This window comes from Sorex araneus, chromosome X (genome assembly GCF_027595985.1).
Source record: "Sorex araneus isolate mSorAra2 chromosome X, mSorAra2.pri, whole genome shotgun sequence".
NCBI classification, from domain to species: Eukaryota; Metazoa; Chordata; class Mammalia; order Eulipotyphla; family Soricidae; genus Sorex; species Sorex araneus.
The window spans coordinates 213612086-213630305 of record NC_073313.1 but is presented as its reverse complement, the minus strand read 5'-3'; the positions used below and the strand labels follow the sequence as shown (position 1 = coordinate 213630305).

General features: G+C 37.0%; 1 protein-coding gene across 4 annotated transcripts in view; it reads left to right on the top strand.

Annotated features, from left to right (window-relative positions):
* Nucleotides 1–18220, top strand: part of ZNF385B (zinc finger protein 385B) — a 427342-nt gene that overhangs the window by 112679 nt on the left and 296443 nt on the right. The window contains exons 1-2 of one of the 4 annotated variants that reach the window (XM_055122078.1): nucleotides 15834–15865; nucleotides 16083–16191. The exons of 2 other annotated variants lie outside the window; for them this stretch is intronic. Coding sequence is in view for 1 of the 2 variants with exons in the window: in XM_055122076.1 (XP_054978051.1) it covers nucleotides 15841–15865 (25 nt within the window). In the remaining variant the exon portion in view is untranslated. Of the gene's footprint in view, nucleotides 1–15525; nucleotides 15866–16082; nucleotides 16192–18220 lie in introns of those variants that run through there. One more of the 4 variants, XM_055122076.1, reaches the window with a different exon arrangement.

Sequence of the window (18220 nt, the reverse complement as noted above, 5' to 3'; positions counted from 1 at the left end):
CATGTAAGCATTTTCTAAAGGATGTTGAAGTGGATCTGTAATGTCATATTTTTTCTCCCTCTGCAAAATTAGATTTCTGGAATTTTCTTCGTCTGCTTTCATTTTTATAAAAAAAAAAATTCCTATTGAAACACTGTGGGATACACAGTTACAAAGTTGCTCATAATTGGGTTTCAGTTATAGGATGCTCCAATACCCATCCCTTCACCAGTATATATTTCCCACCACCAGTGTCCATGATTTCCCTACTGCTACCACTCCCATCCCCAACCCACACTCCAGCCTGCCTCTATGGCAGGCACTTTTCTCTTTTCCTTCCCCCCACCCTCTCTCTCTCCTTTCTCTTCTGGGCATTATGGTTTGCAATACAGGTACTAAAAGATTCTCATGTGTCCACTATGACAATGATAGTTGGAAATGATTGCTCTGGATAAGAATTGAGAATTGAGTACTGAAAGTAGGTAAAGGGATATACACGATAATCATCTGCATTCTTATACACAGAAATATAGCTTTACCTTTATATAACATGAACCTGAGAGGGACAGTAATTCCACTTGCTAGGCTTGTATCAGGGAGTTGGCAGCAGTGTGTCAGTGGGGTGTGCACAATAGCAATAGTCCTTGCCAAAACCTACAAGGGCTTACCTCTGAGATCTGGCACCACAGGACTAACTTGCCCCTGCTTGTCTCTGATCTCTCTCCATTTCCTTGTAGGCTGGCTAGGGACAGACAAACTTAGGGAGTTTTGATTCTTTCATCTCTTTGTCCTGAATTCTAATCAGGCTTTCAGTCCTTATCTTATCTGTTGGCTTCTCTTCTTTACTTTACAGGCCATTGAGTCTGAATGCTCAAGGCAGAATTAAAGAAAAATGTAAACTTTATTATCTAATAGTGAAGATTTTTACAAAATGGACCTCAGACCCCAGGTTTCTGTGGTAGGCCTAGTTCAGTTTTCTCCTAAATATCATAAAAGAACTCCAAATTCCACACTAGCAAGTAGGACTTCAGACTGAAGTGCGATGAAGCAAAGTTGCCATTTGCAGGAATTTCATTTGGTGCTGCTACATAGTTCTTTGATTTCATGGAACTTTTTCATGATCCATGTTGAATTCCAGTGAAAATATGTGTGTGGATTGTAAATAAATAAGTTTTTCATTTCAAGAGAAATCAAACTAATTTTTAAAGTTTGTGGTTTACTTTCACTAAACTGCTTCCCCCAATCAGTAATTAACATGCTGAGAAAATACATGGAGGAAGTTATTGGCTGTCATATACACATTTAATAAAAGGTAAATATTCCATACAGTGAGCAGCACAATTGCCTTGCATGCAGCTGACTTCAATTCCATCCCCAGAAGCCTATATTGTCCCCTAAGCTGTCAAGAGTGATCTCTAAGGACAGAAACAGTTGTAAGCCCTGAGCCCAATCAGGTACACTCCTCCCTCCACCAAAAAGAATAAATTTTGCACTTTGTGTTCATTCTTTATTTTGATAAATATTGTAACTCTTCACAATACATTCTTAGTGTATCTATGTTTGCTTATTAAGTTATAAATGGTCTTAAGTTAAAAATTAGTTATTGTCTTATATAGAAATAGCCATTAGTAAAGCAATTAGTAAAGCTTTGAATTGCTTCTGCTAGAGCAAAGTATCTAATCCTAAATTGAAATGAACTTTGACTTCTAATCATAATAATTAGTAATAATACTGATAGGTAATATTAGTTGAAATTTTTCCATAAGACCTTTCTTGGTGCTTAGTTCCCTACTGGATTTTTCTTGTTTAAATTCTCTCACTTTGAGGTAGGTACTATACTTATTCTCAGTTTGAAGGCTGGAAACTGAGAGATAACATAAAAATAGAAAGATAAGATCATCTGTTCAGGTTCATATAGCATGGAAATGTGCATTCAGAGTTCCATAGTGAAGTCATTATTCTTTGTTATTCTTTTGCTCATGTTATTTTAAAAATTATTCATTAATACTTGGGTTGAGGTTGGAGAACTAGTACAGGGGTTAAGGCACTTCCCTTCATGCTGACAACCCCTGTTATAGACCCTCATTCAATTTTCAGCACAGCAAGTGGTCCTCCAGTACCACTGAGAGTGATTCCTGAGATAGAGTAGGAATAATCCCTGAGCACTGCTGGGTGTACCGCCTCCACTAAATACTAATACTTGGGTTAATGTCAGATCTGTGTGCTATAACACATGTGTGGTCATGACCATTTGTTTCACTTTAATGGGTTTTGAAAACAGTGTAAATAGAGCTACAGTGCATGAATTTCTCCATTGTTACCTGTGCTAACGAAATGAAAGCTGATAACTGGCAAAATAAATTTAACAAGCATGTACACATAGAATTTTATGGATATATTCTATATATAAAGCATAGTTCATCAACTAATAACAGCACATATGTTAGTATATTGAAAAATGTATATGAAAATGAGACTATTTTTAAATTGGCAGAAAGGACAGTTTTCATACACTGAAGATACTGTCAACTATCCATTCTCTGAAAACATGGTTTTAGTGCACAGTGGGGACAAGTCTTTTAACCAGTTAAAATTGTTAGCACTATTCCTATCATCTGAAAGAAAAATTAGTGTAATAGTGTCTCATTATCTTTGGAAATATAGACATAGTTATGTATGTAAACATAATTGTGACTATTTATATTTCTAAATACTAGACATATCCTAAATGTTCAATAGGAAAAAGTCAGAGTTTTCTTAATGAACAGTAGAAACCAAAGTCATTAAAGTTGTATTTCTGAAGAATTTCATATAATTTAAATTATAATCTCATGGTAAGTGAAGTATCAGGAGCTTAGTGGAATAGCTGCTATTCAAAGATTTTCTTCACTGTGGAGCAAGTCTGATGCAGTTTTACTTTTTCCAATTGCTATCCTAAATTTTCATTTCTCAGACATCTGTTTCTGATGGGTTGTGGCTCCTTAAACACCCTCTCATTGCTCATAAATTCTTACGTTAGTGTACTCAGAGGAACTCTTTGAAGCAGAAGATTTAGTACTACTTATTAAATACCCATCATGGACCCAACTTAAAGTTTGGGTAGGTCTGTAGTTTAGGAAGCTGGAGAACTTTGGATTTAGGAGAGACCTTCTCTGAGGGAAGATGATGTGAACAAACATACACCAGAGGCAGAATCACCATTTACAACCCATGAAGGAAAATTTTCCATCAGCAACTCCAGAAAGATCCAACCCTGGAATAACCTTGATGTAGACTTCTAGCCTCCAGCCATACAATAGTAAATTTTTGCTGTTATGCTATGCAGTTTGTGGTAATTTTCTTTTTAACAACAATCTTAGAAAACTAATATGGGGCGGAAAATAGTAATCCCTCTCCCCACCAAAGGAGACAATTGTGATAGTGCAGTTATATTTCCCAGGAACTGTTAATTTAAGTAATCACTTCCCCTCTACTCTGCTATTCTTATAGTGCTGGAGGGTTGGTGTTGGCAGGAGCATAAGTGGGGTTCAGAGGGTAATTGCTGAGAATTGAGTGATTTCTCTGACTGACTCCTACCATAGAAGTTACTCTACTAAAAATTCCACTAAGAATTTCCAGAACCTTTGTATTTCTGCTTCTTGAAGAGTCTCTCTCTTTCTCACTCTCCCCGCCTGGGGCTTTATCTCTGTCTTAAGAGTCATTGTAATATATTTTTTCTGAGGAATGGAATCATGAGTTACAGCAGGAAGATCCCCTTCCCATCACTGTCCACAGTCAAACATTGTAAGAGCTCTCTGAACTGGAAAAGGTGGAATCAGAGGGGAAGTCTAGAGAGTGAAGTTAAATTGAGAAAGATCCCTTCTTATTCCCATCTAGCCCTAAGGGGTAGTTGGGATTAAAAGAAATGGGAGATAAGTCTTGACTTCTGGTCTAATTAGGGGTATCTTCCTCCCTTATAGTGTCCATAAAGAAAATGAGAACTTGCTGCTCCTTTTCCCTGATGAGAGTAGGCATAGGCAGCTTCTTGATACACTGTAGGTTCACTGAGCCTTGTGGGTCAATCTGGGAATCTGAGAGAAGCCTAGAAGAGTGGTTAATAGAAAATGTCTCCCTATGTGTTATGGGTAAAGTTCAGGCCAAACTAAAGATAGGAGCAAGGGGACCATTAGGAGCACTCAGGAGTAACTAGACAGAAAATCTCTTGGCAGGTTCCCAGATGAAGAAATAATAGCCAGGCCAACACACAGTCACACACACACACACACACACACACACACACAAAAAAAAAAAACAACAACTCATAAGCACCCTCTGCATCCTATCACAAATCTAAATGCAAGTCTGGGGGAAAAGGTTCTCCAGATTGCCTGAGAGAATATTTCCGTCACATTGAGAAGTGAGATTTGGGAGACAGAAACTTGTCATTAGCATATTTTCCCCTAAAGACTGGTTAAAAAAAAAAAAGTCCAAAGAAGTCTTTATAGTACAAGGGAAATGATAAAAGATTAAAAAAGAAAAAAAGAAAAAAATTAGGCAAATATAACAATTATCTATATTTCTCTAGAGAAACAGAATCTGTAGTGTGTACTTATGTATATTATGTATGTATATACATATATGATAAAATGATTTACTATTTTGGTGATTTATTTGGTAGAATTGGCTTATAAATAAAAAATGAATATTTATTATTATTATTTTTTAAATTTTCATTGAATCACCATGAGATAGTTACAAGCTTTCATGTTTGGGTTACAATCACACAATGATCAAACATCCATCCCTCCACCAGTGCACATTTCCCACCACCAACCTCCCCAGTGTACTCCCCCTTTCCCGCTCTCCCCCTGCCTCCATGGCAGACAATTTTCCCCACACTCTCTCTACTTTGGGGCATTATGGTTTGGAACACAGATACTGAGAGGTTATCATGTTTGGTCCATCATCTACTTTCAGCACACATCTCTCATCCCAATTGATTCCTCCAGCCATCATATTCTTAGTGATCCCTTCTCTATTCCAGCTGCCTTCATCCCTTCAGTCATGAGGCAGGCTTCCAGCTATGGAGCAATCTTCCTGGGCCTTGTATCTACTGTCCTGGCTTACATGAATATTGAGACTCATAAGTTCTAAAACTTTCAGTTAGAAATATAGAGACCTGGTAGATCTGAAGATACACTTCCCATTCAGAGACCTGAAGGATTAAAAATAGGAAGTCTCGATTTGAAGAAAGAGGGAAAACCAGAATCCAGGAAAGACGTGATGTGCTTGGTCAAGGGCAGAAAGAATTCTGTTTTACTAGGAGTCTCTACAGGCCTGTGAATGCTTGAATGAGCTCCAATACCCTAAGCAGGCCACTCTGCTTTTTACAATTTACAGAGTAAATGTGAAACTCATCTAAAGACAAGCACACAGAAACCCTCATAGAATGAGGGTTGATGAAATATTTGGGTACTCTATGACCTGGTCAAGTTGACATATAAGATTAATCTACATACTGTTTGTTCCTTGTGATTCTTGTAAATCATATCTAATGATTTATAAAATATATTTCAGGACTACGAGAAAACTTTATAAATTGATATTCAAGGCAACAATATTTAAAAGTGTGAAATTAAAGGAGTTTAAATGAAAGTAATTTCCTTTGTACTTCACTTACAATAGTTAAATTTTTAAGATCAGTTTCTTTTCAAAAGTCACATGAACATATTTTAAAACCTGTAGCAACCACTCTTTAAAACTATACGGTGATAAATCAAAGATATAAATAAGCTGAAATGACATCTTTAAATGTCTAAGAAATAACAAGATGGAAAGGAAATTTAAAAATCAGGAAAAGGGGCTAGAGAGATGAGTAAGGTACATTACTTGCACACAGATCTGGATTCAATCTCTGGCACCACATATGGTTTCCCAAGCTCTGGCAGGAATTATCCCTGAGCACAGATACAGTAATAAACTCTGAACACAAATGGTTGATAACATGATATATTAAGAACATTGATAGATCTTCATAATATGGTAAATTGGGCTAGAAAAGGGTATGTTTAGTTTTACAAATATCAAAGCAGGAGGTATTATTTGAGATGAATATTCAAAGATTATTTTCATCATGCAATTTCCTGCAACTTGGATGGATAGGAGAAGTCATGTTGAATAAAATAGATCAGAGAGAGAACAAATACTACATGACCTAACTAATTTGTTGTATCGAAAAATAAAACAAGAGGATAGAGAGTATGGAATTATGACAAACCCTTGGTCTTGGATTACAGAATTTTGAATACCAAGTTTAGGAGGTGGGGAGTGAGGCAGACTGAATGACAAGATGGACTGGGAGTGACAAGGGGACACTGGTGGAGGCTCTTGGGTACTTTGGTAGTGATGAGGTAAGGTATATCATGATTATAAGCACTGTTGTAAGCACGTGATCTAAACTATAATTAAATAAAACAAACTAAAGATGATTTTCATGTTACTCAAGCAACGTGATAATCTGAGTGGTTTTTGGAGGGTTGGTGGGACAGGCTACACCCACTTGTGCTCAGAGGCTCTTTCTGACTCTGCTCAGAAATGACCCATGGCAGTGCTCGGGATACCATACATAGTGCGAAGGGTGGGACAGGGATCAGTACATGTAAGGCAAGTGCCTTAGTCCCTATACTATCTCTCTATATTGCCCCACAACCTAGTGGTTTTTAAAAATTCAGTATACATTAGAATCAACTGGGTGATTTAAAAATGTTTGTTAAAATGAAGATTGAGGATTTGAATGTAGGTCAGCAGTGAGCACTTACCTTGTATGTGTGAGTCCCTGGTTTTACCCGCAGTACCACAAAGCAACAAGAATGTGCAGTCTGGGCTTCATCTTCAGTTTTAAATTCAGTCAGCCTACTATGGGACCACTAACATCTTGCATTTTCAAGTTAGTAGATGATGTCACAGCTCTTTATTTGAAATAATACTTAGAAAAATGCCAATAGAACCCATGGAGAAGAATTTACACACAAAATTTATACCTTAAGTGGGAAGTGATCAGTGATGAAAAACTTGAGTCATGGGAATAAGAAGAAGGATGTCTCAGAAGTAAAATACTAGTTTCCCATCCCCATGAATCAATCCTAACCCTAACTACTAACTAGAAGGTTTTTTTCCATTTTGATTTTGGACCTCACTTGCTGGTACTCAGGGCATACTCCTAAGCTCAGACAAAATTGCATGTCCCTGATTCTACTCAGCTCTCCTGGTGGTGCTCAGGAGACTATAGGCAGTGCCAGAGATTAAACTTGATTTGGTGGTGTGCAAATTAAGAGTTTTTGTTTCTGTATTGTCTCTCTAGCCCCACTTATTCAAAGCTTTCTAAGCAGCTTTGTCTTCAGGAAAAGCAGTGAAAACAAAACACAAGATTATTCTGAGTTGAACAGAAGAGATACTTGTGCCAGGTCTTGTGCTCAGGAGAGTATGTATTTCTCCCACCCAGAGCATTATGAGGATGGTACTATTATTATTATAAATAGTGCCAATGAGGAATTATGAGGCTAGGTCTCAACTGATATTTAGAATGATGCCACCTTACTCAGTGGCTTCATTCCCCTCTGTGTTGTCAAGATTGCTTTCCATTTGCACATCTAAGTTGTGCTGGACAGAAATTGCCTCCTTTGTACTTATAGGTTGTTGCTCAGTATACCTCAACTGGAAGTAGAATCTAGGAGGCCTCCTACATGATCATAGCTATTGGTGTCATTTGTGACTGGACCATCTCCGCAGCAAATTCTGCTTCATGCACGACACAGAGCTCACAAAGCATAAGACTGCAATCTCTCTCTCCTTGGCCGACAGCTAGTCAGGAGACCAGCCCGAATTCGACTAGGAGAAGAATAGACTACTTCTGTGTGTGAAGAGGCATTTTTTTAGGCCTTAGGAGTTTGAACTGCGTTTGAGTAGGTTTTGAATTGATGACACTTTGAGAGTGGCAGAGAGAAGTAAAGACAATAAATCCAGGGGATTCGATGAAGGTACTGCTTTGGAGGCAAGAGTTGAGAGCAAGATCAGGAAACAGGTGATCCATGGGAGCACGGTATAACATGTTTTCTCTCTTTGCTGCTGTCTCTGTGATATGCGGTATAACATGTTTTCTCTCTATGCTGCTGTCTCTGTGATATGCGCCATGCCTTGAGGATTCTTGAATGGCTTTGACAGTTTTTCTTCTCCCTCTGTATAATGAGGTATTTCCTTTCCTTTTCTTTCCTTTCCTTTTCTTTTCTTCTTTTCTCTTTTTTCTTCTCGCTTCTTTTCCTTTCTTTTCTTTTCTTAAAATAGGGCAGTACCCATTGGTGCTGGGGTAGAGTGTATGTTGTTGTGATTCAGACTCTGAGTATTACACATGCCAATCAATAACTGCACAACTTATCTCCCTAGCACCATTTTCTCTTCTTCTGCATGAAGAAAGAGCTTCTAGTGTCAGAGCACTGAGCTAGGTAGTGTGACGATTAAAATATGAGTCTGTTTCATCTGTGGTATATAGAGAGACTTCACTGTAATGAATTATGACAACCCTTGGTCCTGAATTACAAAGTTGAGATTTTCAAAGTAGGGAGAGGGTGAAGGGGGATGAAGAGGTGGTGGGAAAGACAGCTATGGAGGGTCTTGGTACTTTGGGGTTGTTAAAGTACAGTAACTACACCAAAACTGTAAATAACACTTGTAAACATGTTACCTTAACTTCAACAACAATAAAAATAACAAGAAATATGAGTGTGTTTTATACAAATAGGCTCACCTTTTGCACTGAACCTCAGACACGTAAAATTTGTCTTCAGATGCATTTTCTAGGCATGGTGAAATAACTTTACAAATCAAACTTGTAACTGCAACACTATTGATTACCACAAGATGGTGCCAAGAGTATATGAAAAGTATGCACCTCTGTTCCAGCCACATTTTGCTGTAATTTATAAATGAATATGAAAAGGAAAGAGATATCTCACAAAGAAGTAAAAATGTGTGTGAAGAAGCATGTGTGGGCAGCGCATTCTCATGTGACAGACTTTTCTGAGTGTTTCTTATGCGTTTGGTAGAGTCTATAGAGGAGGTGTCAGGGTGTTTGTGTGTGTATATGTGAGAGGTGGGTAGGAGGAGGAGACTTTTTCCCTGGTTTCAGGGATAAAACTATAACCTAATATTTACCTTATCTACAAAGGGGATTTTTCATGTATATTCCAGCCCATTTTAAGACAAATTAGAAATTACATGGGTGATTAATAATACAAACTGTGTGATAGTTGTAGGGAGAAACCTAAGTGAATTGATATGAAAATTTTGGGGAGAAACAAGGTTATTTTCTGTTTGGGTTGGGGCCACACCCAGTGATGCTCAGGCCTTATTCCTGGCCCTGCACTAAGGGATAACTCCTTTCAGATACTTGGGGAATCATATGGGGAACTGATGATTGAACCTGGGTTGGCCACATGCAAGGCAAGCACCCAACCTGCTATATACTCTAACACCCTCTCCCCACCCCAGAATGATGGCTTAAAATGTGTTCTTTTCCCTCATTTTTGTGAGTGAATATGCCATTTATCATTTGGCCAAGAAAAAAGTATTTTAAAATATAAGTTTCTGGGTGAAGGTATAACAAGTATTGATGAAGTCAGCCAGTTTTTGCCAGTAAGTGCACTAGGAAAGTAGGGAAGTAAAGCACTGCACTATGCAGCTACAGTAAATTATTTATAATATACTTATTTCCCTAGATCTTTTTTCTTATAAGTCCATAGGAATATTTTCATGGAATGGTTATTACATAGCTTGCTTATTTGATAGAGCACTTGAGAATTGATATGACTTTCTTTGAAGGGAGCAGAATTAAATGGGTAAAGGTCTCTGTCAAAATATATGTGCTTGGATCCTTGAAAAGAGGGCATTTATTTTCCTTCATAAAAGTTTCTAGAATGGAGTCCAGGAATTGTCTCTTCTTGGAATAATTTATTTCTTGTGAATAATTTAAACACAGTAGATGGAATATTGATATACTTTTCTCACTGTCTTGCCCAGAATTTATGGTCATAAGTTTCATCATGTACTTTACAAAACCCCAACTATTCTTGTCAAGAATAGAGTTACTATCTCACATTTATATTTTCCAGCTTAAAGAGAGCGATATTGCAAGGCTTATTATAATTAAGACTCCTTATTAATGCAATCAAAATAATTTGAAAAAAGATAGGCTCAACTTATAATTCCAGTCTTCCAAAATGCCTGGATGCAGAATCTTTGCCATTTTATATGGTGTTAGATCTCTAGAAACACACAGGGCGAAGCCTGGATAAGAACCACTCAATAATTCATAATGATTTTGAGGTTTAACAGTGTTGAACAGTGGTGTAAATTATGTAATTATGGAACTCCAAATAATTAATTTATAATTTCAATGGAACTTTTACATAGAGTGGAAAAAATGAGGTTTTGTCTTTTTAATTTATTGAAGGACAGATATTCCTTTATTTTAACAATCTTTCAAACTCTGAATTTTTACACCTATCATATTTGTGAGCCTGTAAGTGTTGTTTTATATCATTTGCATTTTAGATTTTTAAAAACCAAATACTGACACCTTTTACCATGGAAACAGAATCTCAGACAATTATGGCAAGTGTTTGGGTGGCTGAGTAATTTGAATTATCAAAGGCACACTTGAAATCTCGGAGTCTTTTTGGAATAGAAGTGTCACCTAGATTTGAAACTAATCTAGGAAGGGAGAATTTTGTAGCTGGCTCAAATAGAAATAAGAAAATGAGGGAGTCAATTTTCTTTATTACCCTGACTATTCCTTTGAGGGATATTTTACTTTGATACCTGATAGGAGTGCAGTCAGCATTATCATTGGACACTGTTCTAAGTTGGTTATCCCAGGGGAATGTTACAACTGGCCATGAATGTTCTTCCTTAAAACTTAAAGAGTTTCTGGAGCTTGTTCTTAGGTCAGTAGTGAGTTGTGACACATGTTTGCCTTTCCCTTGTTTACATAATGCATATAGAAGAGCTTTTTAGTTGCTGAATGTAATGGTTTACACATCATATTGACCCGCGTCATTAAAAAAAAAGTATCAACGTTTATTATATGTCCTTTATTTGGGGTGAGATTTGGGCCACTTCTAGAGGTGTTCGGGACCCAGCGGTGTTTCAGTGCTATTTTCACCTTTGTGCTTGGGCTCTGCTCTGAACTTGGGAAACCATACAGTGATGGGGGAATGGAACAACAGCCAGCGACATACGAGGCAAGCATGTTAACCCCCGTACTATGTCTGTACCCCTGACACACTTCATTTCCAAAGTTGACTCTTGGTGAGACTTCTTTTTAACCTTGAGACTAGACTGCAGATGTTGGCAGTGAATCTGTTCTTACTTGGACACGAAGTAAAAATAATATCAGGAATGCTTATTTTGTTCCTGGATAATAGTTGTTGTAAGGAGTCACAGTAACATCAAGAAATTTTTTGGTTGCTAATGAGAGGATTTACCTTTATGTAGTGAATGAATAGTTTTCTTTATGTGGAAAAATGACTCTGTGGTCATATCCTAGATATAAAGACTAGAGCCACATATTTCATTATACATGAAATACAATGTATAGGAAAGCTTAGATCATCAGTTTCTCTAGGACTCCTCCACACTACAAGTCTAGAACCCAGAAAACCCCAAAGAAATAAAATGTCTTTTGGGAGAGTAACTATACTCTTTAGTTTTAAAATATAAATTGTATGTTTCAGGGTCAGACATAGTACAGGGATTTAGGCATTTACCACGCATGCAGCTAACTCTGCTTCTATCTCTGGCATTGCATGTGGGCATATGGTCCTCCGGGTACTATTAAAAATGATTCCTGAGCACTGTTGGATGTAACCGCCAAACCAAAAAACTTTTTTTAAGGTTGGTAATTTGATAGCATGTACATAGTGAATTTATTACTTTAGTCAAGCTAATTAAACACATTTATCTCCAATACTAATGCTAGTTTGTGTGTGTGTGTGTGTGTGTGTGTGTGATGAGAGCACCTGAAACTAATTTTCTTAGTCTCCAGTACAGTATTACTAATTCTAGGCATCATAGTGTAATTAGATATCAAACTTAATCATTTTACATGACTGTGGCTTTGAACCCTTTGACCAAGTTCTCTAAGATAGTGAGTGTCCATTAAATTCAAAATCTTAAGTTTAGTGTCGTGCTACTGTGTGCTACTCTTTAGATTAATTGCTATAAAAGGTATTTATTTGAGAAATATATCCATACTCTAGTATATTTACAATTTTATTGAATATGACTTTAAATAATAAAACATTTTTTTCTGTGAGTTTTGGAGAGCTACTAAACTAAATTGTATATTGAATGATAGAATTGTGGATAACTTGCTTCTGGTTGAAGAAAAGGAGGCAAACATCACCAAATGTTTTATGCCTCACTCAGTAATACATTTATCCTTTCAAAGTTCCCTTTAAAATTATAAAACATGTTGCTGAAATATTTATGTCAAGTGCTTTTCAGGTCACTGGGTATAATGTAGGTAATCAATGACAGTATTATCATTATATTTCATTTTCTTAGCACACAATTTTATTTTGTTTTTTAGGGAGCCACACCCAGTGTCCTCAGGGCTTATTCCATGCTCTGTTCTCAGGAGTCACTCCTGGAGTGTTCAGGGGACCGTATAGGGTGCCAAGGATTGAACTTGGGTCAACCACTCATGATAAGCATCTTTTTTTGCAGCATTATCTCTCTCGCTCCAACATATTAATTCTGTCATAGCACTGTCGTCGCATTGTTCGATTTGCTTGAGCGGGCACCAGTAATATCTCCATTGTGAGACTTGTTACTGTTTTTTTGGCATATTTAGTATGCTATGGGTAGCTTGCCAGGCTCTGCCATGTGGGCAGGATACTCTGGTAGCTTGCAAGGCAAACGCTCTACCCGCTGTACTATCCCTCAGTTATCACTGTCACTGTCATCCCATTTCTCATTGATTTGTTTGAGCAGGCACCAGTAACGTCTCTCATTGAGAGACTTATTGTTACTTTTTTTGGCATATCCAATACGTGCGGGTAGCTTGCCAGGCTCTGCCGAGTGGGCTCCATACTCTCGGTAGCTTGCCGGGCTCTCCGAGAGGGGCGGAGTAATCGAACTCGGGTCGGCCTCATGAAAGGCGAACGCCCAACCGCTGTGCTATCGCTCCATCCCCACTCAGTTATATGAATTCTAAATTACTTATTGTGTTTCATTATCAGGCTTACTTTTGTGACCTTGCATTATAACCACATCTCTGCTCAGCTTTTTATTTCAGTATGAGTAGAATACTCTCTATCTGCCCATCCTATTAAAGCAATGCTAATCTATAAATACATCCCCATGGTACCTACTTTGTGTGCCATTTTGCAATATATAACTTTATAGCAGCTTAGGTAAACATTTCTACAGGTCCAAATTTGATACCAGCAATTCCTAAAACCCAGGAATCTCTGGATGTCAGAAGGTTTTATAATTCATATTGATGAAAATAAATGATCTGAACTGATGTGAGTTTAATTATATTCCTTATTTTCCCATTCAGTACAAATGTGCACATATTTTGCTACATAAATGTTAATGTATCTGATTATAGAATTTTGCTCCCAACTCCACTGAAGGCATTATAAAATGTATAGATTATGGGCAGTGTTATTTTCCTAAATTCTCAAAGTATTTTATTCATGAAATGCATCTGGAATTAAAGGTATTAAGAGTGCCAGAGAGGTAATACAGTGGTTAAGGCACTTGTCTTGCATTCTGCTGACCTAGGTTCTATCCCTGGCACTCTGTATAGTCACATGAGCTTGCCAGGAGTAATCTCTGAGTGCAGAGCCAGGAATAAACCATGATCACCTCCCTGTGTGGCCCCAAAAGTAAACCAATTAAAGGTATTAGATAAGGAACAGAGGATCTGTAATGCAATATTATGATACATTTGAAATATACATCTTCTTAGAATGCTGAATGTGTGGTAATGCTAAAAAGGGTTTTAGACACACTATCTCCCACAGACTATTTTCTAAGACCAAAATAGAGAGAAAAAGGTGAGGAGAAGATAAAGTAATGACTAAATCAATGATTTGCAAAGTCATTTCTCATAATACATTCAGATGTTCTCCTAGGGGATTTATGGGACTTTATGGGGCACAAAATAAATGGAATTCAGGCAATATTAGTAACTAACTTCCAAGGAAGTGTGTTCTCTTATGATGTGGGTATATATACATGTACACACCTGTTTTCATGCTTGTATGCCCCTACTTAAGTACATCTAAAAACATCTCTCCAAGGAAGTGTGCCTATCTATGAGCTTCTGCCATGAGAATGCCCACGGGAATGCCATATTTAAGTTGCTCTTTATATTGCAATATGTGTATGTGATAGTATAGTCTTCATTTACATTTGTTTTTTGTTTGTAGTTGCTCCTAAAAGTGGCACCTAAAAACTAGTAGTATTATTACAACTGAACCCAGTCATTTATAGAAAATCCTTAAATCAGGAATTGCCTTTACTGGATCTTGATTTACTCTGCTGTTGGAGTCTCAGTGAGAACCAAAACCCATTTACAGAACCTGATGAGTTTCTCTTATGTTTGTTCTTTGTGAATGTGACCAACTTGGAATTTCTTCCAGTTATTTTTTATTTTTTGGGGGGATTCCTCTTTTATGTCTTTTTTTTTTTGCTTTGCACTTTGCATGTACATGTCAAAGCTCTGCATTTTGTGATCTAAATCATTGCAACTATTTCTGGGGTATTGCTATCTTGTGCCTTTTTGAGACTGTCAACTGGCTTTTGCATCTTATATTTTAGTAATCAAAGAGAAAGGATGGTAAAAGGTTATGGCATCAATTTTTGAATGGTTGGGATAAGGACATATGGATATAATGAGCTATACGTTTTAAAAATGCTAAGCAGCTGAGACTGCGTTAAAATATTCTGTATCTTATATATTTATTTTCCTGCTGTGCAGGGTATGTCTTAAATCTTTATAATTTAAGAACTTGCCTACAGTAACATTGATAGTATTTTGCCCTAGTGCCAGTGTTCATATCCTATGCATTTTTACTTCATTTTAATTTAGAAACAGAAGCTTAGGGGTTAAAAGATATTTGCTTGCTCTATAATGGACATCTGTGGCAAATGTATGGAAATTGTTTTCTTATTAGCCTCCAGTGATTGCATTTGTCTGTAGAGAAGTCACAGGAACCTACAGCAATTTTGATTTTTGCAGCTTTTATAAGTCCTTCTAATATAGACTACTGATTTCTTCTCTGTATCCTGCTCATTGTTGAAAAGCCAGAGCTATTTTTAACATTTACACAATTTCGATAGATGATTCTTCATTCTACGAGGTTTGGTGCTAAATCTGTGGAGCCTTTCATAATCATATCCTTTTTGTGGTTTGCTTCAATTTGATCACAGTGGCTGATTTCATGCATTGATAATGAAGGCTTAGGTTGCCTGTTTCTCGGCATAAATCCACCTCAGACTTGTAGGTTGACAGTGCTTCTGGTTTCAGCACGCATGGAGATATAGAATTGAAATTGCTCTGCTTTCTTACAAATGACTCAGAGTGCGCTTGTCCTTCCTAAAAATGTTGCCAGCGTGTAAAGGATTTTCAATGAGCAGTGCAATAAGCCAGCATCTGGAAAGGTTTGGAGCTGCGCTGATATAGCGTGGTACTGTCACACAGATAATCAGGGCTGGAGCCAAGTCTCGGTAGCGCTGTGCCTTGCATTGGTCACATACTGGAAGTTTTGTTTATCCAACTTGGTTGCTCTCAAAGCTGGTGAAAGCCCTGCCAGGATGTGGAGTGGACTTCCTAGCAGAGGTGAGCATTTTATTCTTAAAACTTGGAGACCAGGATCTGGGGTGTCAGTAGCAGATTCTTTTGAACATCATGTTGAATCTCTTGGAGTTATTAGTGGTGTTTATCAGACTGTGCTGAAAGAGCCGAGGGGGCAACACAGAAGAGCAAAATCTCAGGGGTTTTCATTTAATTGGGAAGTAACTCCTTAAATGGGTGTGATAGCATTCTTTTCTTTCAGTGCTAGCTGTTTGCCGAGGACATCTTACCAGTAGGTGACTTCCTCTGCATTTTAAACATTCAGAACAAGTCAGTGATAATATGTGATCTGTTATCATTTCTGAAAGCAGGTAATTAACAGTGTTATTATGTGCTTTGGATGAATAAAAAAGGCTATGCAGTAAATGTACTTTGTAGAATCTGATATGAAAAATGCAAAGAAGAAAACAAGTGATGTTTACAAGGTAACTAAGAAAGTAACTGAAATAGATTACATGCTGGAGTTGACACCTTGTTCAACTCGACATTATTAATAATTAAAAGTTGTGACCTGTCATGCCCTGGACAATCTACGAAAATTGATTTCTGGAAATGGTGTACTGAAAGAGGGATGGGGGAAATTAGCAGTATTTTCTTCATGAAACTTACGTTTAAATTAATGTGGCATGTTAAATATGGAAGATTTCATCATTTCAATGTAAATAAAGTAGTGGCACTGGGAAGTTAAATGACTAGATCCTCATGTTTAGGAAAGTCTGATGTGGTATTTTAACTACAGAGTATTTGAAAGACAGCTACCTAAGGGCAAGTTCAAAGTTAGCCTCTGTGCAGTTGGAGAATATTGCTTTGATTCTTTTAAACTCAATTCCGACATGATGAAAAGCTGTTTCTTAAAGAAGGAATATAAGAGATATGATGTATTCAAATAGCCTTGTACTTATTAAGTGTCTGTTTGGAATTGAGGTCTGCAGAGAGATCTATTTATATTTGATTGGAAGCTAACATGGCACAAGGGGTACATATATTTATGTGTTTATGTGTTTTTTTCCTGCTAAATTTATTTGAGGCTGCTGTTTTATAGCTCTTAGGGCTTAAGTTATAGATAATTGTGTATTTGTTTGACAGAAGATTCGAGAACCCGTTTACTGCCGGTACATGTAAAGCTTGACTAAACAGACGCATCAGGAGCAAACCATTTGTGTTCGCCAATCTGTCTCAGCAAGTCCCAGGGCCACTATCTTGCTAGAAGCCACTGTGTGCTTTTGAAAGCATGAAATTAGTTTTATACTGAGCACATGGTTTCTCATTTAGTAGCTCTTTTTATGGTAATGGTCAATTTATGGTTCACTGCCAGGATTTCAGTGTTCTGTCAAAGCTGATAGCTTCTGCTAAGGTGTCTCTATGAGATAATTTTAAAAAAAATTGGGGGGGGGAGAGCTAATTAGACCCTTCAGAAGAGACTCCTTCAACTGTTTTCTTTCTGAATGCATTGTCATTTCTCCAAGGTTCCTATATATTGTTCATTCTAGGACTTTCAGTTTTAAGTTGCTAATGCCACTTTCAACCTCAATTAACATGTAACATCAAAATAGTTATGTTGTGAATTGTAATATATTTGCTCACTTTTTTTCTTTGTAGTGCATAAAATCAGTTTCATTAGTGCTGGCTGTATTGTGCAATTCATTTTTATGTTTATCTGCTTGCTTGGTAATATATCCTAGAGCACTGTTGAAGCAAGTATAAGGATTCTATAAATGCTATAGTTGACATAAAGTACCCATACTTTATTTATAATGCCTATATGTGCAATTAGAAGGGTTAGTTAAGAAATAAGAAATTTGAGACAGCATTAAAAATGTTGAGAAACGTTTTCTTTCCCTGCCTTTCCTTGAAAACTACAGCTCTCAAGTGCTACAATTGTAGAAATATTGAAGATAATTCTTGTTTCCCCAGTGATAGTATATGAAACATACTTATAGCTATTTTAAAATTATTTTTCTAGCCATTTTTTAGCCATAGCAAAATAACCTTTCTAGAAAGTTTTGCTGGCCATAATACATTTTGAAATAAAATTGATCAAGACAAACTACCTGGGCATGTAATAACATACTTGTTTTTCTGTTCATTATTTGAGTAATGGTAATGGATATACAGGTGAATTGGGGTACATGTAATAGTGTTAGTAGTATACTTTTTCATTCATATGGTCTTGACAGTGGAACTGAAAACACCTCTGAGATCTTGAATTTCATTTTCTTCTTGTTAATCCTTGGGTTTTGCTTAAGAGGAAAGATTACACATGGTAAGGATTCAGAATAAGATGTAATTTGTAAAATGAAGGGATATAAGATGTACTATGATCTGAATGATTTCTGTCTT